At 29.3% G+C, this 27,395-nt stretch overlaps 1 protein-coding gene across 4 annotated transcripts; it reads left to right on the top strand.

Moving 5' to 3' along the window:
* Positions 1 to 1,775: 1,775 nt before the first annotated feature.
* Positions 1,776 to 14,246, top strand: LOC101501991 (uncharacterized). 4 transcript variants are annotated; one of them, XM_012714225.3, is made up of 22 exons: positions 1,776 to 1,929; positions 2,042 to 2,110; positions 2,226 to 2,298; positions 2,715 to 2,837; positions 3,521 to 3,693; positions 5,292 to 5,441; positions 6,713 to 6,856; positions 7,670 to 7,730; positions 7,887 to 8,197; positions 8,853 to 8,984; positions 9,080 to 9,199; positions 9,664 to 9,750; positions 9,890 to 10,021; positions 10,172 to 10,289; positions 10,384 to 10,509; positions 10,748 to 10,882; positions 11,370 to 11,512; positions 11,683 to 11,823; positions 12,141 to 12,464; positions 12,874 to 12,999; positions 13,629 to 13,705; positions 13,813 to 14,246. In XM_012714225.3, exons 2-20 carry the CDS (start codon positions 2,060 to 2,062, stop codon positions 12,955 to 12,957), a joined length of 2,628 nt encoding a protein of 875 aa, XP_012569679.1. In that variant the 5' UTR covers positions 1,776 to 1,929; positions 2,042 to 2,059; the 3' UTR covers positions 12,958 to 12,999; positions 13,629 to 13,705; positions 13,813 to 14,246. The 4 variants fall into 4 exon arrangements, with proteins under 4 accessions (XP_012569679.1, XP_012569680.1, XP_027188580.1 ...); XM_012714226.3 differs by having other exon boundaries at positions 1,776 to 1,946; XM_027332779.2 differs by having other exon boundaries at positions 1,776 to 2,110; positions 12,874 to 12,982.
* The last annotated feature ends 13,149 nt before the right edge of the window (positions 14,247 to 27,395 follow it).

Below are 27,395 nucleotides of genomic sequence, written 5' to 3'. Positions count from 1 at the left end.
CCACATCATGGTGGTCGACAGATACGACGTAGATTTTGATATTGCTCTTTCATTCTCTTGTACATTATCACTTCATGGGAGTTTGATAATGTTCGTTCTTTGTTAAGGTTTTGAATGATTGTATTCGAGTAACTAATGATACTATGTGCTCAATTGTGAATAGTAACTTCATGGGAGTTCGATATTGTCCGTTTCTTGTTGAAAAGTCATGTATGCTGCATGAATTCAATTTTGAAACTAACATCAAAGTCATTGTCTTACAGGCCAACCGATACATGGACATCCAATACCAACAGATGAGTATATAGTGTGGTTTAGACACAACTCCAATATGTACATATTAGCTCCGCACCTGCTGCAGGATCCACGATGTAGTGTGGTAGAAGAGCCAACCCCACCATCACACCAACAAAGGCCTCCCCACTGACTCCCATGTTACTATTGAAAATGAAGCGCTAGAACTACATCGCCATTTATTTTATTTCACCCCAACACAACAACAATTTGAACCACCAAGACAGTCATTTCAATTCACATTCACTCAACAATATGATCATCGACAATATCTACATTCAAGCGACCAAGATTTTGTGAATAACTTATTTGGTGCATACATATGTACCCCCGAGTCAACAGCTCGTTATATTAATAACATATACTCATTTGGTGTTTCATCATTTCTCAATCAGGTAGATCCTAGTTATTGGATGCGTGTCGAACGTACTAAGTAATAATATACACGAGACACTACTCCAGTCGACGAAGAAAACTCACATCCACGTTGTTCATGTCGTATTCGTTCACCACCACGGTTTTGGACTGGACACCATACAGGGGGATTAATGTAATAAAAACATTGTAATAAAATTTGTGTTTATATTTTTTTTCACTCATTTTGTATTTGTTTTTTTTATTATAATATTTAATTAAATTTAATTATTTTTATGGACTCAATTTTATTTACATTTTTTAATAATTATAAAAAGTAAATTTTAATTAAATAATTATTATAAAAAATTAACATTATATTTATTTATTCAATTAAATTAACAATTAATGAAATTTAAATTAATTATTTAGTTAAAATAATAATTATTGAATAATAAAATATATATTTATTATTATAAAATATGTTAACACAAATAGTTAGCATTATCTCACATTTATAAATTATAATTATTCACTCCATAGCTGTACATGTCATTATTAATCGATGAAACTCTATATATTTGTACCTACCAAATAATACTACTAATAAAAACAAATACATTAATTTAATAATAATAATAAAAAAAAGCTGCAGACATTGAGAAATCTGTATGTGCCATACCCATTTTCTTTCAATCTATTTACAAAAAAATGTATTTTGAGAAGTCTGCAATGCATATTTAACTTCTCACCTTTTAAAAAAAATAGTTTTCAAAACAATTATATATTAATAACTAATTATTTAAAAATTCAAAATACTATTAATAAAAAATAATAATAATAATTTTAATAATATTATAAATTTTAATAATAAAAATAATAATAAAAAGTGATTTCAATAATAAAAAGAAAATTATATTAATAAAATAAAATAAAAATATATTAAATTAAAAAAATATACATTAAAATAAAGAAAAGATACTACAAACTAAAAAAAACATAAAATTTAAATTAATTATTAAAATAAGATATTTCTGTATTTTTATTTCAGAGTATGACATTTTAGTTAAATAAAAAAAAAATATAAAAAAAGGTCTTATTTAATTTGTTATTTAAGTGGTAGTATATAAAAAAAGCCTCTTGTTCGCCCCCCGCCTCTTGCTCACCTTCCCTGTCAGTCTCACCCTCTCGCCGTCACCCTTACCCCGCCTTACACTCACTATCGCCGCCTCACCCTCAGTCCCGTCTCTCAGCCTCACTCTCACTCTCGTCCTTTTCAAGGTTCATCTACAATACTTGTATAATCTTTTTTTCTCACACTACTATGAATTAAATTGAACGCTGCTGAAACCTAAACAAAGCTTTTACTTATTCGTCTGCTTCTGCTTTTTAGTCTTCTTATTAGCGCAATATGACTCGTCCGAAAGCAAAATCTAAGAAACACGGTAGCGTCGACTTTAAGGTTATCTCCGTGCCCTTGTACAATTTTCTTATTAGCTTGCATTCATGTTTAACTTTGTTTATGAGTTTTCCGAAGCTTTTGAATGCTCATCGTTTTTCTTGCTCAATTTTTTCAGAAAATTAAGCATAAGATTGGGAGGAAACTACCGCCGCCTAAGAATACTACAAATACCGAAGTTAAATCTAAAGGTACCCAGTTTATACCCTTTCAATTTATGAGACCAAATTGGTGATTTAAACTTAGCGTTTTATTTGTTATTGAGGCAAAGTGCAAGGGACACATTGAAATTTGTGACAAAGTGTATATATTTGATAACTTGTTAGTTCTCGTTGATGAAAAATACTACCTGAACTTTTTTCTTTTGTTACTTGCCCTAGTTTTCCACTTTAAGACGCATCTATATTTCATCTGCATTCTTCAATTTAAAAATGTCCATAAGCTTGCACAGTGAATACTCGTTGCACTAAATCTCTCTGTCACACCCACATCAAGAGCAAGCATATAGTATACACTCTATATAATTTGTGAGTGGAGGTTTTATAAATGCTTTGGTTATAAATTAACTAGTATAAGTGAAATATTTTTACTGACGTGTCTCGTACAGCAATTGTTCTGCCGGAGCAGAGCGTAGCAGCAGAGAAGGCAGGTTTAGCTGTAAACAAGAAAGGTTTGACTTTAAAAGAACTTCTTCAACAAACATCTCATCACAATGTAAAAGTTCGAAGAGGTATATTCATTTTGCTGGATATGTTGCCATTATTTAACAGCCTTTAAATGCGGATCGCAGCATCATTGAATCTCTATAAAAGGGACTCTGTATGTTCGAAACCAATAAAATCCTTAAAATAATTAATTTTGGCAAACTGAATTGAACAAAAGTTTTGAGCTTAAAAGAAATTCATTTCTTTAGCTATTTAGAAAACTTAAAAGTTAGAAGGAAATTTATGGTTATGCTCTTTCTACTAAGTTGTTGTCTAGGGAATGTGACTGACGAGTGAGCTACATAGATGATAGGATGCATATAATGTTGTTATAATGAATAGAACAATGTATTATGAATTGAAATAAGGCTCTGGTTTAGTTTCCAAAATTTAAGGAATGATGGAGGTCAATTTGGTTCGTTTTTAAGCCTCAAACCAAGTAAGTTTGGACCATGAAAACTGTTGTTATCAATCATTATTTTAAATCTACTGAAAAGAAAATGAAGTTGACAATTAATCATATTGTTTGGATTCTATAAAGTTCTTTAACGGCTCTTTGTGATAACTTTAAGGATTGGCTTGTAATATACTCATATTCTTTTTGAAATGTAATTAATGGATTAATATTGTTGCTTTATTTGAGCTAGTGAAGCATTCAAAATTTCATTTACATATCATTAATAATCTTTCTCCCACCCCCTAATAATAGATGCATTGATTGGCATTAAGGATTTCTTCTGCAAAAATCCAGAAGAACTGAAAAAGTCACAGAAGTATGCTGCTATAGAAAAACTTCGCGAGCGCGTTGGTGATGATGATAAAGTGGTTCGGAAATTATTATATGATCTTTTTGAAGTGGTGATTTTGCCCAGTTGTAAAGAGGTATGTTATGTTTTTCTTACTTAAATTACTTATTTACACATTAAAAGGATGCTCCATTACCATTTTGAAGAATAAAATATTCTAGCTCTTTTTCTTTCCCCCCTTTTGATATAAATGTTTTTGCACAAACAAGATAATAATACCAAGCTCAAGGATCAAGAGTCGTACTAAAGTTGCATATGGGGTGAAAGAAATGAAAATGAAACGTTACATCGCCTCAATTGCAGTGATGCACTCTCACTTATTAGACCTAACCAACCTTTAGAAGTTTATAAGCAAAAACCCCTGAAGGCCCAAAAAAGATGCAGTAGAACAAATTTATGGCTGATGGTTCTTGAATTACACTCCTGCCAAATTAACCCCACTTCAACATAAAGAGCACAACTCCAAAGCATCTTATAGTATTCATCATACTCCTAAAACCAATCATCAACCGAAAACTAAACATTGAGCCATTGTGAGTTAAATTTGTAAGAATATTTGTGGGGAAATTTTCATCCCTTTTAAAGAAAGTCCAATATATATCATTTTTTAATCAGGAATAATTGCTATGATTTCCAAAATTAATCTTAATTCAATATGAAATATATTATTTTTCTGGTAACGCTTTCAGCTTCCTGACTTTAAAATATTTAGCTCCTCAAATAATAACTTGCTTATTGGGATACTCTTTTTTTCTTGGAAGATTTTATCACTTGTACATCTTTCAGTAATTGTGATGGGGCTCATAAACAGAATCTCTGTGTGGTGTGTGGTTCATCATGACGTTTCTCTAATAAGGATGTTGAATTTTATTGTTGGACACTATTGCTAATAGAGATCATCAAAGAAAAAGTGATATTAAGATATTCTATCAAGTGATGTGACTGGTCACTGTTACACTGTACACATACAAATCAGTGTATATTACATGAGCTAGTACCGGTTTATCCACCCTTATGTTACTTAAATCTTAGTCTCAACTAGGGATTGGAATAGGCTAGGGCGTTCGTCAGGGACCTATGGCCTGGCATACTTATGATTTTTTTTAGGATTTAAAGGATGTCTGTTTCAGTTTTTTTAAAAATTATTTTGTTAGAAAAATTATTTTTTGTTTAATATATATGTCCATTGATATTGGTATGTGGAGAGCATCATGTGGTATGAGTAGAGCATTTAAATGTTTTAATATGAATAAGGCTTTTAAATAGCCTTTCAGGTCAGGCCAGACCGAAAAAAAACCTATGATAGGCCGTAGGCCTAAAAAATTAATCATAGGCCAGACTCAGACCTTTCAAAGCCTGACCTGGCCTATTCCCACCCCTAGTCTCAACCTACTAAAACTTAACGATGAATAAACCCAATTTGCTCACTTTAAAGGAGCCTTGTTATCTTATTTTGCTGACAAGATTGAGTTGGAAGGCTGATGTTTTCTTTTTTTCTTCTTCTCTGTATTCAATAACGTAAGTATTGTTTTTTTCTTTTGACCTTTGTTCTGTTATATTGACTTCTATTGTTGTAGTTTGTACTCCTTTGACATATCATTTGATTGTTATACGATCATATTATTACAACAGTAATGATTACTCTTTCATAAATTTCATTATCTTATTTTGTAGGATAATCAAGAGCTGATCACTTCTTTAATGATGGCTTACATATTTAATGCAATGACGCATTTGGCAGTTGGCATTCGGATCATGGCATTTGATTTCTTAGACCTTGTTCTTGAGTTTTATCCTTCATCATTTTCTTCCTATGCTGAAAAGGTAGTACTGTCTGTCCATATTTTAAATGTTTTCTTAATAATATGTTAGTTAGGCTTCATGAAAATCCATTGACATATACTTTGTGTGAAGTTGTAATTCTTTCGTCTATGGTGATGTGGAGAGGGTTGAAAGTGATTTACTCATTCAATAGTTGCAGAGTTGGGCTCCTTTCAATTTGGTGAAGCTTTTATAATTGAATCTTGACGAAGCTGTATTAGTATATTTATTACTCACATGACAACAAAACTTTGGTTATCAAGCCCTTCAATGGAAGGGTTCTCAATATTTAAAAGTATTTTAATTGCTAAAATGTTGCTTAAAAATATGAATACAAAAATACGTCAATGTCTCAATATATCTTTGTATCTGGTAGAACTTTGTGCAGTGCTCCCAGATTTAGCATAGTTTAAATCTACAGCCTTATAGGCAGTTTACCTTTCATTTTTAATATTCTTGTTTCCGTTTTCTTTTTGTTATTCATATTTTGCATTACTAGCCTTGAAAATGCAACAACATTAAAACTCTTGAGGGAGAGCTTTGCCGTCTATTGTGGTTCTACACGGCTCGAGGGATTAGTATCTGCAGTTTCGTGCGGAAAATATCTGATTTAGACCAATAGATATTGTTAATGATATGTTGCCAAGCTTATTAGTCCTGCAGTTGGAGGTACCACCGTTTAAGGTAACCAGGTAAAGAAAAGGAGTGGAAGTGTCTGATGGGAATTGTAAGGAGCGAAAACAATTAGAAGGGGGCATAACAAACCAGTAAAGAGAAGAGAGGGGGGCGTGCTAATCATGGAAGGAGAAAGAGATTTGTAAACAGAGGAGGGTAACCAAATGAGAGATGTATAATGAGTGTGAAATGAAATTAGTGGGGCTGAATATTTGAATGGTTCCAATCTGAGGAGGTGCTCTCACTCTTGGGAGTATCATTTAATTCGGAAGGAGATTCATCTCCATTCCATAGTTCATGAGTCAATTGCTTTTGTTTGATCATACTTTTCCATATTGTAAGAAAGGGATTCATCCTCTGTTTTGAGTGTGCTTGGTTTAATCAGTTAACAAAATGAATCTGTATTATAATCTGATTTCAACATTTTCTCTAGAAGGGTTGTATAATTTTTTAGCCTGTTTTTTTGATATGTTCTTTTCATATATTATTCCGTGAACCCATCTTGAATTTGAGTTATACTGGTCCCAAGATTGTAATAGTCATATATATCTGTATTTGAAGCTGAGAATTCTGTGTAATATTGGTTGCATGTTTAACAGATTTTTCAGAATTATGAGGATATTCTTAGGGAGAACCAGTACTATTTACAGGACAAAGAAAAACTAAAGGATACTATTGCTGGATTGGTTCGCTGTTTGTCACTCTTGCCTTGGAATAAAGTAGAAACTGATTTGCAAAATAAGGTATCTTGGTTTCGTTTCATTGTGAATACTCCCTGGATCAACAATACCATTACATATGCATTTCTGATTCTTTTTAAGCTTTATAGGCAGGACATAAACCTCTTTTGGCATTTTAGCCTTGTTATTTCGATTTCTCATTCAAATTTATGTTTAGACACATTGAGTTATATGCACCTGGAACTCAGGAAACATAGTAACCAATAATCCTGAACAAATCATCATAATGCATAAAACTAGGTCAATAAATATGCCTAGCATGCTAGACATGATTAAAATCTTGGCTTTTCATTACATCTCAAGACTCAAACTACCTGCTTTGTTTTCCCAATGTGATTTATGTAAGGGAGAGTTTATGCTTTGATAAATGTCCTTCATTTCAAAGAATTTATATATATTTCAAATCATGCAGAGAGAGTTTTTTCAAGTGCAAGTCTATTATTGGGTTAAATAGTAGACACATCTTGACAATAGATGTTGCTATAACTTTGTTATGATTGTGAAAAGGACTAAAATACATCACTTACAAAAGATAAATGACTAAAATTAATTACAAGAAAAAAAAAATAAAGACCAAAACGAATATTATGTAAAAGGTATATGACCAAAATTATATTTAAGCCAAACATGAATGAAACGAGCTATAAAAAAGAGAAACAGGAGACGTTAGCTAATCAGCCGACGAAACACAATATGAGCTAACCAGTTTTCACGAGATGAATCACAAGTTTAACAACCTTGGATTTGTGGACTTTGTTTTTTATGTTGATATTCCCTTCTCCAATTTATTTCTAATACTTTATCTGATTTTAATAGGATAATATTGGACAAAGGTTATTGCATGCTTTTGAAGATGATACCTCTATGAGCTCCAATGGTATGTTATCAGAAATAAAATTTAGTTTTCGAATGGAACAACTAATTGCATGTTGTTGTATGAGTTTGCTAGTTTTCAATATCTAAAAAGATTCATTAAGCTTTTATTTTCTTGATAATTGTTTGACTGTGGTGTTCTATGCTTTATTTTGTGTAGGTTTTTCACATATCATAATGAAATTGAAGAATCTAGTGCCAATATTAATAAATAGTTTCCAAGAGTTTATTCCATCGATAAATGCTATGACAAATCTTGAAGGAAAGTCTTTTGGTTGTATGGCATCCATTCTTAATAGCATAGATCTTATAGTCAGATCCTTTGTTTATGGGACTGATAAGAAGTTGGAATGCTCAAGCTCTCAAGGTGGAGCCAATGTAGCTGAATGGGATGTTTCTGTCTCTTCTGCATTCTTGAAGAAATTATTTCCTCTTTTTCCCATTGATCCAGGGCATGGTCTTTCAGAAAAGGTACACATATTTGTTTCTTTTACCTTATAGTTTCGACTAGTTAGGAGAACAATAATTGTAAAATTTGAAGTCTAAAGAGAAAACAGAGCTATTCAGATTGGTTATTTTCCTCCCTCTTATATAATTGATTGCTAAGTTAGCTATTAAGTTGTTTTTTATTCTTAAAAATACAATTTTCATGAAAATATAGTCCAAATGAGAAGGAATAGCTCTCTATTTCATTGCATGCCTACCAAAGAAATGACTAGTAATCTAATATATCCCCTGTTTTGGAGCATATCTTATATAGTTAGTACTGAAAGATTGAAGAGATATAAATTTTGGTATGGTGTGTCTAATTTTCAATTGGTATAATTTGATGAAATGTATTTATATCTAGGTTACACCTTCTAGCTTTCTATTTTGACGAGTAATTTTGGACTTTACATGATGCATTCTTGTTGGTTTGTCTGTTTTCTTTAGACATCACAACTCGAATTTGGTATGGTACTGCCAAATATAACCAAGATATAGTTTACCCCTATAAACTTTTCCGTAGTGGGTTAAAATTATCTGTTGTGTTATAGTGATCCCCTTATTTTATAGCATAGGGTAGGTAGTAGCAGCCTAGCAGGACTATCTCAAATATACTAACTCTGTTTTCCTTTGCTTGCAGGATTATGATAGGTTGCTTGACTTGAACATTGTCATAGCAAAAATATTTTTTGAATTAAATGAATGGATTTTTCTTCCTCAATTTGTTTTGGAGAAATTTCTAGAATTTCTTGAAAATGTACTGCTTGGGAAGGTTCGAAACATACAACATAATCCTTTTGAAGTTTTATAAAGTTGAAAATAATTGTCATTCTATATCTGAGTTTGACTGGGAGTGTTAATATGTAGTTCCGCACGACTGCACAGTCCGGTAAAGCTGTCTGGGAAAAGCATCTAGTTCAGCTCCTTCCTTTTATTCCAAAATTTCTTTCACGTGGAGCAAGCTATTGGACATCTCGTCTTCTTTGGGTTTGATTTACCACTTAAATTCTGAATTATAATTATTTTTGTTGGAAGCTACTGATTAGATATTCTGATTTCTGAATATTAGGTAAAATTAGATTTCTTTATTCATTTATAATTTACGAAAAGATTTCTAATTCCTAGGTGATGTGAAGGACATGAGTAAAACAAGATTTGTTGTTTTTCACCTTTCACTCCCTGGTTTACACTTTTAGTTAAGAAAATGCCATTTTATTTTCATTCTGTTTCTACTTTTCATAGTCTCTATTTCCTATACACTACTTTAGAACAAGAAGCAAATTGAAAGCATTATGATATTATTGTAATTAAATGTTAAAGCAAAACATGTTTTCTTAAACCAACTCGTCCCTTAGTTTTGCATTTAGATTCTTGTTCCATATTTATGTTTTATTTTTTATAATGAATGTTTCAAAGGTGCTATTCTTACATGTATTTTGCAACCCTTGCAGGCATTTACCCACACATTCAGGGAAAGCAAGCCAGGTTCCTTATTGAAATCGGCCTGTCTTTCTGCAATGGAAGATATGCTAACTCCTGTAAGTTTAGCTTTATCTCTATCCCATTAATGTCCTTGACTTTTTTTAATACTTCTAGACAATCTTTTGGAATCCATTGGTACCCCTCTTCCTATCTCTTTTCCAAATTTATATGATTGTCATTTTGATTCAAATCTAGATCCAAAGCATGCTTTCCATGGGGACAAACAATCCAGGAAATGTAGAACTTCAAGAAGTTTTATGTGCATGGGTCGGAGAGCTCCCTCAGCTGCTTATCCAGCTTGGAGATAAACACCCAGCCTGCTCCTTGGTAATCATCATTTGTAATTTCAATGGCAGTTCTTTATGCAAGATTCCTGAGTCCTACAGAATTTGTGGAGATTAATGTGCTTCACCATTTATGATATTAATTCTCCATTTTCATATCTCCTCGTCCTTAAAATGTTCAATGTTCATTTAGGTTTTAGTAAAGCTTCAACTTCGTATTGGACAACGTGCTTTGTGTAATTCAGCACTTGTTTGCATGTATGACAGCATGCAATACTCGTTGCAAGATTTTTATTCTACATGTCAAGGAGGTAAACAAGGATATGCTGTTAACTTCAGTATGGATAATATTCCACCCAGAGAGATAGTATTTGGTCTCTAATTCCCTTGCTTTTCATCTTGCAGAACAAATATGTTATGGTCCTTTTCTCAGACTTCCTAGAGAGTCTCAAGAGTTCTCTTTATGTTGCCTTTACTATTTCTCTCATTTGGATTTACCTTTATTAAAGTCAATAGCTGGTTGTTGCCTAAGTAAGTTTTTCATGCTCGTTTATAATTTTTGCCAACTTGATTTCCAATTGTTTTTATTTTAAATCTATCTTTTCACTAGATATTTAACCGTTCACCATTTGCATAATTGATGTAAACTGTGGAGGCAACTTTTGGATAATTCAATTTAAGTAGGATTTGGATGCTAACGATACTAAAATGCCGTCAATGTTACTGGGTTAAAGCTTTATGCATATAAATTTTGCTGTTCTTATTGCAGGTCATGATCTAGATCCCAATATGTTATTTCGGATCATAGAGATTCTCCATTCAGCCTATAAAGATGGACATATTAAAATTGCAGATTACTTGAGTGTTTTCATCACTTTGGTCTTGCGTTTCAATGTTTCTCCTGGTAGGTTACAAATTGTTTCTTGTGGTAGGTTACAAATTAATTTTTAGAAAATTATTTTTGAACTTGTAACTTTGATAACATCAGTATCTTATTTCGCTTGTTGAAATTAGTACTTCTATCCATTATACTGAATATGAATGATCTGAAAGAATCGGAAAGGGTTAAAATTAGCAATTCTAGACAATAGACCCATGTTTGCTTTGCTAAGTTTCATCTTCAGCAATGCTTCCCACCGTCAATCCTACACCTTTCTTCTCCTTAACTACTTGATAACAAGATTATATAGCATTCTTGACATGACATGATCTTCAGTTAGGAAAGGTACTGAAATGGGTAAAATATTTAATGATTGATATGTATGTATTGTATAACGTGATAGGTAGGTTTTGTTTAACCCTGGCTAAGACAAAGCTGATTGAATCAGCCATGCTTGTCATTCTTTTTAATCTATCTTTTGTCAGAAAAGTTATTCTTTTTAAATTTGCAGAGGTTGGCTCTGCTGGTTTGAAGGGTGATGCACTTTGCAAAGTTTTGAAGTCAATGACAACTGTTATTTGCTCATATATGGAACAGATGGGTGACAACAATCTTGTTTTACAAATTATAGAGAAAATGATAATTGATCAGATAGTAAGCTTACTCAATTGTGTGCTCTCTTTTAAGCTTTCCTTTGCATTGGGGTTATTTTTTGTTTACTTTGCATTTAGTCTCCATTGTTACTTTTCTTTAGTATTTGTTGGCTTATTCGACGACTTTCTAGAAGTATGATTGTGTTCTCTTTCTGGTATTTTGTGCCACAGATGCTAAAGCCTTCCTTGGATAATAGTTGTTCTCTCCTAAGAATGCTTGTTACGGTGGATTCCAAGCCCACAAGACTTTCTGAACAAAGCATTATCACTCTAGGCCCTTGTCTTTCTGAATATCTAATGGATGCTGTGCAGGTTATTTGCTTTCACAAATCTTCCTACCGACCAAAAATATATGCATTTCACATGTCTCATTTAATTCTTTCGGGACTGTTTTTAACAAATAGTTAAGCATTTTTAACTTTCTTATCCTGCCCTGGTTAGTTATAATTTTTGGAACATCTAGCTATTCAAACTTTTTGTTAGATTCCTAATATGTTTTTTAAATAGTAAGTGCATCTTGTAAATTATCTTTGTTTTCTTTATTTTTTCCTAAAGCAAATTATCTAAACTGTTGTTGATATGAAATAAATTTAACACTTTTATTGATCATATATTTCACTGTCCCACAGTGCATTCCAGAAGGTAGCGAGAAGCCACACATTGCTTCCAATCAATTAAGTGCCATTTATTATCTCCTACCTTGTTTTTTCTTGTTTGATCGGTGCCATAAACTTATGGGTTATGTATTGAAGACAATGGGATCAGCTATAACTGAAAGTAGTTTGTCGCTGACAACTGATAATGGCACTCAACATATAGGGAACAGCCTGACTAGGGTAAACACTGTTGCTTCTGTACTTGTGTTGATGCACAAGGATGCGAAGTTGCGACATATTATGTCTGAATTCAAGGAAGATATTGATAACATCGTTCAAAAAGTTATTTCCTTACAGGTAATTTATCCTTGATGAGCAATTATCGATTGTTAAGCTTCATATTCTTAAATATTACTTATTTGCAGTTGTCTCTTTACATAGAACAAAATATATGATGACAATAGATGTTTTTTATTTTGTGATTGTGTACATTAGATATTATCATCCTTTTTTCATAGTTTGATTATCACTCAGTACTAGGTCAGTTTCAGCCAGAGATGGTCAAGGAAATGGAATTGTCCTAGAATGAAGTGTGATAAAGGAAAATTGCAATTTTCTTACAAACTGATGCTTTATATGATATAGTTCTTTTAATGTGTTGAAATATTGTCATTTTTTTACTTGTCTTTAGTTTTGTTAACGTATTTAGTTTTCCAAAATTTGTTTTAGTCATTCGTTGCTCATTTTCTTTGATTTTTTTTTGCAGTCTTCAAAGCAGCTTAGTTTGACAATTGAAGAAAAGCATAATTTAAAATGTGCATTTGAGAGGCTGAATGTGTTAACAAGATAACACTGGCCGAGAAGGGTGATATTGAGTAAGAAACGGGAACACGTGAGTGTTTAAAAATGAGTACTAGTACGTTGCATGCCTATATTATTCATCTTCCTACTTGTCGTGAAAGGGTGGATAACCATTGTTTAAAAATCAATGATTAAGATTGTGATAAAACACGTTTCTGTAACAAACCATTAAGTTGTTGAAATATCAATAGTTAATTTTCTTGTCAACAGTTATATTTCTGTTTTTTATCCCCTAAAGTGCATTCCTAATTTTAGAGGTGCCAAATCTGCATGTCAGAACGTTTTTTATTGCTGCATATATTTCAGAACGTTGTGTTTTTAGAGATCAAATAGTTTTTGGTTGACTCTGACAAGTTAGAGTGAGCCATACATCATAAAGATCAAACCTGCAATGTTGAATTTACACCAGATGTTTATATTATCTTGTCTTCTTTTATAATTTAGTAATACATTGATGATATATTTGTTCAGAATGATCTTGCGTTCACCCCTTCAAATGAATCATATTGTTTATGACGGCCATGGTCACCAAATAAAATGAACATAAATGTCTTTGCTTGCTTAATATATATCCATGCATATATTAGTTTGCTTAAAATGAACAGTAATTGAAATAACATTTGTATAATTCTGATATGTTTTGACCTGATATTTTAACAGACATTTTGGGCACAAAAGCGACTCCTCTATCGTCAAATTCACTGGCAAACTTGGACCAAGCTTTGCGACAGACTAATGTAATTATCATGTTCATTCTATGCACTTATAACTGAACTGACTTTGTTTTATTGCTCTCATTATCTTTTAGATTGCTTCTGAGTTGTCTTTTATCCCACGAACTCAGGGTATCAGGTTCTGAACAGTTTGATATGGTGGAACTTAGGCTTCTTTCCCAAGTTGATTCTGCAAGCAATTTTGAGGTCTGCTAGCAGGCGGTTTGTATTACCACTGAGAAACATAATTTTTGCCCCAATTGTCGATAACAATGTATAGTAACATAGTTCCACCCACTAGTTAGCCTCTGGTGACGAGCATCTGCGGCTGAGACATAGAAAGTACTGTAATTCAGGACTCGGTGTGGTCTTCCAGTATATATTTACTGCCCGTAGTTAAATGATAGGGATAGATTATGTTGCTTGGCTCGTGATAGATTTCCTTGGAAGGCATGTGTATTGGTTCAAGGTTTGATTAATGATTTCTCACACTAATGGTGTCAATGTGCACTTCTAACTCAAGTTGACGAATTTTGAACTTTTATCGATTCCCTTTGAAGCTCTATTAGCAAGGTTCATTTTTTAGATGAATGAGATGGAAAGGTTTATTTGGTTTAAATGGAGGGGAGATGATAAATTTTATTTGAGGAGATGAATCTTAAAATCTTGTGTAAAATTTATTTGAGGATAGTGGAGATTTTTAAGAAGGTAAAGAGTAAAATTTTATTTTTCATCATTGTAATTTGTAATAAAATGATACGTAAATCCAAATTTGAAATAAATACACTCTCATCTCGAAATTTCACAATTTTTTTATCATTGTAATATTTAAGATCATATTAAATAAAATGACACTCAAGTTTACGTATGAAACAAATACTTTCTCCCAACCAAATTTTGTTCCCATCTCAGTCTTTTCTCTCTTGAAACTAAAATTTAAAATAGTCTCTCCTCTCCATAATTAAACAAACTCCAAGAATTTGGAGCATATTGAAGTAGGTATTTGAGGAAATGAATGGAGACATTTAAGTAGACAATAGGCGGAAACAAAACTTTTACTATTGCACATAAGAAATGCGAATGCATAGAGCCTACCCATAAGAAACTAATGGAGTACAACTAGAACATTCTTTTTTACAGAAAATCTAGTACATTATTGGAAATCATAAAACCACATTATAAATAAAGTCTTGCCCAAATGATATAAAAAGTCAATTATTAAGCTTTATGGAAAATCAATGAAAGTCAGAAGATTTATTTTATAACCCTAAGATCATAATTTTATCCCACGTTTTAATAGAAATTCTATTATACTCTTTTAGAAAAATAAAATAAAAAAACTAAAAGTTGCATTACTGGAAATGTTTTAATAAGTTTTTATGAAAGGGGGTATGGAGTATATAATTTTTTTAAAAGTCGTACTTTACATCTAAAGCCCTCCTAAGAGTTGAAAATGGCAGTAAAAAAAAAGAGGTGAAGGTCCAAAATTATTGAACATGATATTCAATCATTTATAAGTCGTGGTTATCAAATGTTAATCCATCACTGTTTTATCAATGACAATGACTATCGCTTTTGAACTTATTTGCTGATTTAGTTACAAAATTGACGGTGAAATATTGAAAGTATGAATTTCGTAATAACAAGATGAAATGAAATGAGATTGTTGAGATTGCAACACCATGACCAACAACACCAGCGCCAAAATTACAATTTGGTCGATAATAATTAGAAACCTGTAAATAAAAATCTACGTAGCGGAACTCGGTCAAAATTAAACTGGGAGACCAAGAAATTAGAAGGAGGCTCTCTAAAAAAAAAACAATAATAAGTAAAATTGAAGGACTTAAATTTCATATTTGTTTTTTTACAAGAATTTTAATATTTGTTAGTATATGTTGTTTGTTAGTATATATTTATTAGTTATGTTATACTTTATATTATTTGTTCAATTATTTTATTTAGTTTTAGTTAATTGTATTATTAATTTATGGTATTAACTTAATATATGTTAGTATTATTTTTTATAGCTAATTTTTAATTATTTAAATGAATATTTTTTGACCAATTTAAATGAAAATATTAGTACTTGTCAATTAGTCAATGTTTTATTAGTTAATATGCTATTTTTTATTTTTTATATTATTATAAGTATTATTATTTTTTAAAATTTTTTGGGTTAAATTAAAGAAATTTTGGGCTACATTTTGGTTACAATCTGTTTCTCCTTCTGTTTTTTTATTTTTATTTTTTAAAATTGTTGATTGTTACAAATATCAAGATAATTAATAAAATTTATTATTTTATAGCACTCTTAATCATATATTATTTAATTATATTTATTTTTCTCCACAATAAATAACTAAAAGTAATATCGAGAATTCAATAATTAATGTTAAAATAAACTTTAAAAACGACAAGTAAACTTGTTTAAAAAATCTTGCAAATACAACAATTGAAAAAAGGAACGAAGGGACTTAATATACTCTTAAATAATTGTTGTAAATAATATTAATTAAATGTAATAAATATTATTCTCGTAAAAAATAAATAAAAGTTATTATTTAGTTTAGTGTTATTAATAAGTGTTATCATTACTATCTCGATGGAGATCGAAATAGTCATTACAACTATTTACTTTGTGAATTTTTTTTTTTTAAATATATTTATTTCAATTTGTTAATAACAAGATGTTTTGAAATGAATTATGATAATAAAGAGAAGATAAAATATTAGCAATGAATGGTGCATTTTTTAAATAATAAAAGTAATAATTTTGACATTTTTATTATTTCTAAAAATTGATACGACTGTTTATTTCTAAAAGAACGCATACGTTTTATATATTGAGGTGTGATTGATTGAAGTGCACTTTTTTACATCTATAATATATACAAATTAGTATTTTTTTAAATAAAAAGATAAAATGTTACATTAATATTCATCTAAATATTGAATGAAAATATTTAAGTGGGTATTTTCTATTAAATAATATAGTATTAAATGGTCATTTCTTTTTAGCATCATTATCATTTTTACGTTATAACTATAATTTTTTAATATTTTTTTATAAAAATAAACGAGTGTTATAACTTTTATATGTACTTGATTTCAGACCTCTTTTTTTATATGCAAGACTTCAGATCAATTTTGAATATGATATTATGCTCATAATATAATAAATATCTATACTATATATATATATATTAAAGGAATATATGGTTTTGGTTTGATTTTTTGTTTTCTGTCAATTTTATCATTAATTAAAATTACTTTATTTACAATGTTATTTTTTTATTTAATAAAATAATTGAATTTTTTGAAATATTTATAGTTATGTATAAAAATAATATCAAATTTTGGTATAACATTTTTTCATTCCAATTTTGCCCTTCGTTGCAACTATTTTATTCCTCCTTATCAATTATATAAATTGAGTTATTTACACAATTTATATAAAATGGTGGAACTTATATTATTTTTATCGATAAAAAGGAACAAATAGGCACGTAAGTCTCCATATGAACACAAGTATTAATAAGAGCAATGGAAACGTTTTGATGACGTGAATTCGCGTTACTCCCCATACTTCCTCGTGAGTACAATGAAATTTTCCTAAATTGTATATATAAATATGAATTCTTGTGTCACATCCCATCTACTTTCTACTCTTTCTTCACTAGATTGCTCAATTAAACCAAATAGCTTATGGCGGAGCCTCCTCCACCACGAGCACCTTGGCTACGACCACCACTAACTTACCGGAATAGGGGTAGGGGAAAAGTATGGATTCCTAATTGTTCAAGACCAGACTCAAAGGTTTGCATCTCTTTATTTACATTTCTACTCAATTTTAGTTGAGGAGCTTTCTTAGGCAAAGAGTGTCATGGCACCCAATTTTTTTAATATTTATGTATTGAAATATATGTTTTATATGGTGTTCAATAACAAAGTAATACTTTTAATTAGGAGTTGAACACAGTATATCAAGTTAAAAACAAACATTACTAAATATTTAGCCACAAAACTTTCATGCAAATTTGAGGGAAATCACATTAATATAATTGGGCCCCTCAAATATATTTGTCAAGCTCCCTCATTGGATACTCAATTGTTACAAATTAAACACCACTTGACAATGATCACTGACTTGGTTTAATTATTTAATTTTCATAATTTGAATATTAGGGTCCCATTTCTTTTCCACCTCGATTTCCAACTGCAGAGGCTGGATACTACAGGCCTTATGGTAACTTCAGAGTTGGACCTTACGGTTATGGGTGTCACCCTTACGTTCATCAATATCAGTGTGTAAGACCAACACTACTGCCTCAACATCAGGTGAAATATGTTGTTTCTTCTACTTAATGCCAATTATTGTTTGTCTTATTAAACTATTGTGTGCGTTGCTTTTATTGATGATTTTTTTTTTTGGTAAAATAAAAATTTCAATAAAAGTAACGCATTTTATTGATGAATTAAATTAGCATTTTTAGGATTTTAAATTACGGTTGTATTCTGGTAATTATTATTGCATACAATGAACCTGTTGTAAAGCGTGTTCCGGTGTAAACTTAATTTTTATTAACATCTTTTGATATATAATTTATTACTTATTTTATAAATCACATATTAATATTTATGATATAAAAGAAACAGTAAAATATCAAACATGATTGAGTCTAATAGAAGAGACGGCACTCCTTCAACATAATAAATTAAAATTAGAATTTCAACAGAGAAACATCAATATTTAATGGACAATATGATATTGTCCAAATGAGATATGTTTTGTTCCACTCACCCTATTTGGCCTTACAACATTTTTTGTGATTTATCATTGCAATGTGTCGAAAAAAACTCATTGCAATGTAAAAATTATGGGTTAATGCGATTGGGACATTGTTGCAACCATAATATTGGGGATCCACCACCTAACATAGGAAAATTTTATCCTATATCCCTTGATATATTTTTACTCTCTCGTTTTAATAAAAATTTAATTTTATTATTTTTTTTAAAATTTAAATTTTATGATTTTCAATACAAATTTGTATTCTAGAAAATTTGTTTTCAAGTTTTCTAGAATACAAAGTGTTAAATTTTTTTTTTTCTGAAAATAATTTTGTTCTAATTTTTAAAAAAAGAAATTTCAATATAAAAATTTGAATTTTCTAAAAGATGTGTGTTTGGAAAACTAGTTTTAAAATTTTCAAAATCTAAATTAAATTTAGTCGGATAGAAAAATATTATTCTTTTTAATAAAAAAGATGTAGTTTACTGAAATTATAGAGCTACATGTTAAAATTATGGGCACATAGTTCAGAATTAGATTAATATTGATGCATTGGCTATTGGTATGGACATGTTTTTCATTTGTAGGTGGGTGTGAATGGGCTCGTGCAAAATGGAGGTGTAATGGATGTGGTGCAGCCAGCCCAGGCCCAAGAAAATCAGTCGGGCTTTGTTAGCCACGGGACAGGTGTGTTCCATCCTGCCCAAGTTCTACCCAGTGCCAGCTGCAGCAATATCAAAGGTCAGTTTTTCGACTTTTTGTTGTATTTTTTTTTTAATAATTTTTGTTTAAATTTCATTCCCTCAATTGTTTTTAATAATAATATAACTATGTTATCTAAACAAATTATAATTTTAGTTTTATTGTCCACTTCGTATGTTTTAAAATTTCAAGTTTAGAAAAATTATATTGTTAGAAGTAAATTTGTCTAAAAAATAGGTGACGAAATTAGTAATTATTTTTAGTAGGAAAATATTAATAATAATTTTATAATAAAAATGTGATAGAAATTGTATTTTTTAAATTTAAAATTTATTTTTTAATGCAAAATTTTTTATTTTCGTTTTTATAAACAAATTTTTTAAGTACACTTATTAATACGACAATTTTTAATATTATCTTTATATATTCTGCAAAACAACTTATTTATTTATTGTCTACGTTAACTATCACGTCATAATTTTACTAACAAATATTGTCATTGAAATTTAATAAAAAGTATTTAATAAATAAAATATGTACTCGTTTTAAATATTTTATAATTATTACAAAATTAAGTAAGAATCATTGTAAAATGGTGAAGGTGTTTGAGTCTAAATCACAAAAGAATTCGAAATATGGTTGATAGAAAGGGATTTTAGGGGTGTATATTTTGTGAAAATATTTTTTGTTTTTATTTTATAAAATATATTTAATTTTATTTGTTAATAAAGAAATAAAATATTTTTAAAGTGAAAAATAGTCAACATTTCTAGAAACAATGAAAACATAAAAAGTTTATCCTCACTTTTTCAGAAATTCATCTTTATTAATTCAAATTTCATCTTATTTTCTTGACAATGTTTATTTTAATAGTCTCTAATAAAGATAAAATGAACATACATTTTAGAAAATAGAAACAAAAAACATTCTCACAAAATAAACAATTCTATGTGAAAATATTTTCTATTTTCATTATCTAAAATTTGTATTAAAAGACATTTAAAATGAATAATTATCTACATTTATAAAAACATGAAAATTTCAAAATACAATTTTAATTATTTTCAAAAATACATCTTTATCAACAAAAAGTTCATCTTATCTTTGTGATAATGATTTACTTCAACGACCTTTAATTAAATATAAAATTAACACATTTTAAAAAATAAAAGCAATTTTTTTTCACAAAATAATAAACAATACCCAAAATCCCTTTTCTCAACAACTTTTTGAACCTTTTTGTGATTTATACCCAAAACAGCTTCACCCTTTTAGATCAAGCCAAATCCAACCCTAACTCACCCATTTTTTTCCTTCTGTTTGTTTAGTTTTTATCCAAATTTATATAGTTCCAGCTTAATTTTATAACTTAGCTGTCCCACATTTTTTCAATTGTAAATCTTGATATACTACTTTTCACACTAATTAATGTTATCTAAAAGGAATAGTTACATTTTATAGGGAACCGACAACAGCCAAAATTTGAGAATAATATAAAATTAATATTTTTGTCATGGCAGAAAAGAGTCCTAAACAAGAAGGTGGAGCCAATTCTCAAAAGAAAAAAAAGAAAATGGCTTCAAAAGAAAAAAATGATGGATCAGTCAAGGTGAAGCAGGAAGAGTGCTATGATAATTCGTTGCCTCCTGGCATAAATTTACCCATGGAGTGGACTTACTAACCCAATGGAATGGAATAATAGAAAAGATAAATAAAATATAAAAAGACAAATTGAATAATACATATGCCCCTTGCTATTTGGTTATTTTATCATTAATAAAAGATAGAGGGCTTCTTGATGATTTGTTCTCGTCTATTTTACTTTATGCTTAATCAATGTGTGCGAAAATATACTACACATTCGAAGTTCCGTTACTTAATACATCTTTTATTTTACAATAGAATTGAACAAAATCACGTCTATTTTACCGTAAAATTACACATATAATTTATCTTATTTAATGTGAGGTTTATTCAAGTTTATTTTATACAACTTACATTTTAAAAAATATCAATATACTTCACTTTCTATTAAATATTAATATTGGACTTTTAATGACAGAGGTCGTGTTTTGAAACAACAATTTTGTCCTTTCCAAATCCACAACTTTGAGTTGATTTTATTTATTTATTTATTTAAAATTATAAAAGATCACTCATTGTATAGCATCCTCATGAGTAATTTTTTGTTTTACTTTATTTGAAAAAGTAAAAAATATATATATATATATATAAACATTAAAATTACTTAAAATATAAAAAGAAATATAAAAATTAAGTAGAGTTGTCACTAATATTCAAACAATATTTTTAAATATAATTAATTATTTGATATAATACATATTTTCTAAACATTTTAGTTAACACCTAACTAAACATACATTAACACCAATATGCCCCACAGTTCAAAGCTTATAGTCGTTGGTTTTTAGTACTTATCAAGAAAAAGAAAGCCTATTAGCTTAGCCTAATTAGGAGTGGCCGCTAAGATAAGCTAATTAATTGGCTTCATTTGAGCTGGCTCTTGAGCATATTCGTATTGTTTTCATTTTGGCTCGACATGAAATACTTAATGATATGAAACATACATGTATATTACTATTTAAGGAAAACATATAATCCAAAACAGAATTTTTTGAGCCACTTATGTTCACCAATGTAAAAAAGTGCAAAAGATTATTAAACACATATTTGAGCCACGTATGTCGTTTCAGAACCATTTTTAAAAGAATGATAAGATATGTTGATATACACCTAACTAAAATAAATACATTACAACATAAGCAACCAAAAATTAGTTACAAAGTGCTTGCACATTGTATGAAATTATATAACAATTATTGCACACAAAATTAACCCTGTTCTGGAAATACTTAAATTAGTTACAACATTGTCAACATTTGCAACATAATTGATTACAAACTAACTGATTACAAACATTGATATTTAATGGCAACATTGAATTAAATTTATCCAATGCAATTCATCATCCATCAAGTAAATAATTTATTTTCCCAAATATTTCTAAGAATGTCTTTTTCATCTCCTCAAGTTGAATCAAGAACCGAATTTTCACCTCTTCCCCAACAAGAGGATGATCAAACATATAATACCAACTTTCATGTCAATACTATTATTAATAACCGCCGCATATTAATAGAGCCAATTGAAGAACGTTTTGATTGGGATTCCTTAGTAATAATGTTACGTTTGGCTTTGGTTGGAACATTATTGGTTGGTCTTTCTTTGCGTGAAACAAAACTAAACCAACCAAGTTCAATTCCAATTCCACCAAAATTCTTCCTCGACACGTTTCACATTCCTCAAATCAAAATATCTGATGGTGAATTATCATCGATATGGAACATAACATTAACGGTCTCCAACGTTATGAACGCAACCAACATAAACATCCTAAGACTAGACGCGGCAATATGTTACAAAGAAAATCAAACATTGGCTTTGGAAACTCCTATAATGCCTCAATATGCTTTACAAAGCCAAGTTTTTCCAATGGAAGGGGAAGAAACAAAAAAAGTGCATTTGAAATTGAAAACAACAGGGTGGGAAAAAGATCAACCTATTGTTGATGATGTTGTGATTGATGCTATTGCACAAGATATGCAACGAGGTGTTACAAGGTTTAGTTTGCATTTGAGGGTTGTGGGAGAAGTTGAATCTAGTGATGGGTGGGTTGCACCTTTTATTATGTACCCAAAATGTAATAATTTAAGAGTTAAGTTTGTAGAGGGAAATGAGAAAGGTGAATCAGCAACAATGATTGATTCTAACTCTAGAGAGTGTGTAGGTCTTGTTGAATGGGAAGAAGATAAGTCGAATAATCATTATAGGAATTAGAGAAGCATTATTTATTATCTGCACATATTGTTTTTGTACAGTTTTTTGTTCATAAAATTGCATAATGGAGATTAAATTCATCTTTCTTTTCTTTCGTATAATAAATATAGCTAGTACTTTTCATACAGTCAAACAAATGGAGATAAAAATTCATCTTTCTTTTATTTTTACAATTTTATAGTGTTATTACAAAATTCTTTGCTTTTAAAAATTTACAAAAATTTCAATTATTTAAAAGGTATGTAACTAGCTAAAAAAAAAAGTTCTATGAGGCAACTGTAAGATATTTTTATACAGTACTTCAAACGGTTGGTTTAATCATTGGTTGGAGTGTGATAATTATCTCTTCACTTGGTTCCATGGCAATTGCCTAATGGGTGGAAGCTAGCATTTCATCTATCTTACCAATAATATGAACTTCACGCCCATGGGGATGATGAGTTGCTACCTCATTCGGAATTACAAGTTTAGTCTTATAATTTCACGAGATAAATTTTTTATTTAAAATTATTGTAAAATTATTATTAATATTATTTTAAATTATTGTAAAATTAGTGTTGTACATTTACGTACAGAGAAAAAAATGTTTGTGTCGGAGTTTTCAGTAACAGGTTTAGTCTTTTAAGTTGTCGATTTTGTCAGATCTTTTGTAATTTGGGTTGATTTATATGTATCTAATTTTTATTTTTTTTATAAGGGATGGTAAATTTTATCGTAATTAACTCACGTAATAGTTGAGTTAATTCTTGTTGAATGGAAAGAAGATAAATTGAATAATCGTTATAGGAATTAGAGAAGCATTATAATCTTCAAAAGTTGAAAAGATGTTATACCAAAAGGAGTATGGATCAGTAATTTCTTTGTATAATTTATTTAAGTTAAAAATCTTTTTTTTAGTCTTTAAATTGTAGTTCAATTGACAAATAACGATATTGTTAATTTGTACAAATCAGAATTTCACATGTGAGTTAATTATGGTTACATTTATAATATTTTTTAAGATAAAAAAAAGCTCATTTTATGCATGTAATAAAGAGATGTTAAATGGTTAAATGCATTTTTTCAATAAAAAAATCATTTTTTGTATTTGTCATTTTCAAATTAGTTTAAATGTTAATTTCTGAAAATTATCTATACTTATTTATTACCAAGAAAGAAATAGATGTGTTGAAATAATAAATAGTTAAGGGATGATATAGAAAAAATATATATTATTGTTTATGAAAAGTAGCAAAATTTAATAATGTTATTGATTTGTGTAAACAACTTTAAAGCGGTGATTCAGATTCAAAAGAACAAAGATATGTTTAGCAAGAATAGAATGTCAAATCATATGAGAGAAATAGTTAAACAATTGTTTGGTTACTTATGTAGAGAGATATATTTTATTTTTCTAGAATAAAAAAAAATTTCAAAGAATTATTATGATGTATATATTTATGTTTTAAAAAATAAAATAATATATAAAGGTAAAATTATATTCGAAATTCTTTGTCTAATTTAGTTGTAACAGATTTATTATTTGTTGATAGGATATATTTTTTTATAAAAAAAAGTTAAAGTGAAAGAATAATACTCTAATTCAAAACAATAAAAAATTTAAATTAAAAAAAAAATTATAAAGATATTTACATTTCTCTAAAAGAAAAAACAAATACTTTGAATGTAATTCTGGCATATATCTTAACTGCTTGACAAATGGAAAACTCAAAACCCAACGATCCTAGCTTCAAATAACTTACATCTAAGATAATTAACTGATTTCATCAAATCCATTTCCACTGCAATTCTCCTTTATTTAGATCTACACAACAAATTCAACCACATTAGCTGTACAATATTCATTACCAAAACCTCATTTAAATACAAAAAAAACCACCCACAAATTCTACTGTTATTTTTAACAACCTATAATTTCTCTATTGTCTTTTCTCCTTCCCCCTCCCTTCAATTCACAAAACCATTTTTCTATTTTATTTTAATTTTTATCTAGAGAGGAAAAATTAATGGCCTCTGTTGAACCTCAAAACGAGAGAAATCACGTTTACAGATTTTCAACATTGCCACAATCAGAAACCGAACCTAATCAAGAAGATGAACAACAACCTTTATCAATTTCAACACAAACAACAATATCCGAAAATTACATTAATTCAGATGAAATCTTCAATATCAACGAACGTACCTGCGAAAAAATTCAAGACCTAATTGGTCTAACAATGTTAATGATGCTAATATTCTTACCTCTTTATAGACGTTTAGGATCACCAAAACAAGATCCAATTCCACCAATTTTCATTCTCAATTCAATGTACATTTCAAATTTCACCACAACAACAAAAGGACTCACCGCCACGTGGGACGCAAAATTCACAGTCACAAATACAAATGTTTCTTCCATATACTTTAGAAGCATTGATTTCACAATATTTTATAAACAAAATCCCGAAGATGCCCTTTCTGTTGCTTCTTCGTATCCATTTTATTTGGATCAAGGTGAGTTTGTGAAGTTGCATTTGAAGTTTGTTACTGTGGAGGCAGGTGATTGGGAAGATGATCAAGATCAACCGTTAGTTGAGAATCCTTTGGTTGAGGAAATTGGAAAAGATAGAGCAAAAAATGGTTCGTTGAATTTTGGTATTCAAATGAAGGTTCAAGCTATTTATTATGGAGAAACATGGGTTTCGGATGTTGTTATGACTCCTTATTGTGAAGATTTGATGGTTCAATTTTTGCCTAATAAAGATTCCGGAAGGTTGGTTAATCCTAATAGGAATTTCTCTGTTCCTATACATTGGAAGCAATTGCCTTTCTTTTGAACTACTCCACACCTTCTTTAGGGATCATCTACATCTGTAACCATCGTAGATGTTTATAAATTGTTCTCATTTGTGTGTAAATTAGGTTTAAAAATTTAATATTTTTGTCATTGGGACAAAGAATGCATGAGCATGGTTGATGGAGATGTCCCCAATTTCTTTGGATAAAAATGATTGTGCGGACAAAAAAGCTATTGTATTTATACAAGAACAGAGTCATAATTTGTAATAGATTTTTTTTGTTCAATAATTTTAGATTGTGGCTTCAATGGCCTTGTTATTTTTTTTTTCTAAAATGAAAATTCAGTCTATCATAAACTTGTGGCAAAAAGTTGTTTTGGTGAATTGTTACGCAAGGAATTTATAAACGGATCTCTTACATATCACGTGTAAGTGTATAATTCCCCTGTAACAAGGAATCTGAGTCTAGGACTCTAAGGAAATACTAGTATGTATATTAATTTAGACTACTCATCTATGAAATGGAATATGCTAAATAATGTAAAATAAGAGATAATGAAGCGCAACCAAATTAAAATGAGTGCAAGCTGAGTTTTTATTGGGTATATAGTAAGCTGGGTTTTTTTTCTTCTGCGTGTATTTAAGTTAAGTAGTGTAACAGCAATTACTATGATTAAGTATAAGGAAGAAAATATCACCCCCAAAAGATGTACAAGGAAGAAAATGGGGTGAGAGAGAATAATTTTTTGATAACGGGTGGAAAGGAAGATAACAACACAATCCTTTATTAATATTGTTTACATGTTTAAAATATTTAGATAATTTATTATTAAGAAACAATACGAGGTTTTGAAGAATAAAATTCGTTTCCCGTTCTGATTTCAAATTAAGAGAACAGGGAAATCATACTTGGAATATGCTAAAATTAATAGATAAAGGAAAATCATCTTTTGGACATCTAGATAAATATTTTGAGAGAGAAATAAATATTGATGATAACATGATAATTTATTGATGATAATATGATAAACCTGAAATATTAACAATGAGATAAAAATAAAATGCATAAGTAAGAAAGTTAATGGTGTCTAAATATCACTACTACTCATATACCATTCATTTGTAAAAAAAAAGTGTGTCCTAACATGAATTATATTTTTTCAATTGTTAGTACAATACTATTAATTAATCACTTTTTTTTTAACTGTGTTGGGGATCTAATTAATATTACTTGAGTATTCTCAAATTATTATCTTTCACTTTAAATTTTTGCTAATATATAATTCATTTAATGTTATTATTTCTAATATCAGTCATTTAGTTTCAAAATATTTAATATAAATAGAAAAATGTTTGACAATAAATATAAATAATTTAATAAATTTGATTTGCATTTTATATAAATTCTAAAAAATTAATTTAATTGACTCAATTTCTTAATAGCCATGAAAGTAATTTTTTTCTTATAATAATTACCAAATGAGATACTATTTATTAGAATATTTTAGTAAATGACTAATATTTTTTTAAGAAGGTGGTGAGTTATATATATATATATATATATATATATATATATATA

The sequence above is a fragment of the Cicer arietinum genome, chromosome 3, assembly GCF_000331145.2.
Source record: "Cicer arietinum cultivar CDC Frontier isolate Library 1 chromosome 3, Cicar.CDCFrontier_v2.0, whole genome shotgun sequence".
NCBI lineage: Eukaryota > Viridiplantae > Streptophyta > Magnoliopsida > Fabales > Fabaceae > Cicer > Cicer arietinum.
Note: the sequence above shows the minus strand (reverse complement) of the source record. Positions and strands in the feature narration are given on the sequence as shown.

Excerpts from the sequence above, each read along its gene's own strand:
- LOC101501991 (XM_012714225.3), top strand. The coding sequence starts at position 2,060 with ATGACTCGTCCGAAAGCAAAATCTAAGAAACACGGTAGCGTCGACTTT. Across the intron at positions 8,198-8,852 it reads GGCATGGTCTTTCAGAAAAG|GATTATGATAGGTTGCTTGA; the intron begins GTACACATATTT and ends CTTTGCTTGCAG. Across the intron at positions 8,985-9,079 it reads AAAATGTACTGCTTGGGAAG|TTCCGCACGACTGCACAGTC; the intron begins GTTCGAAACATA and ends GTTAATATGTAG.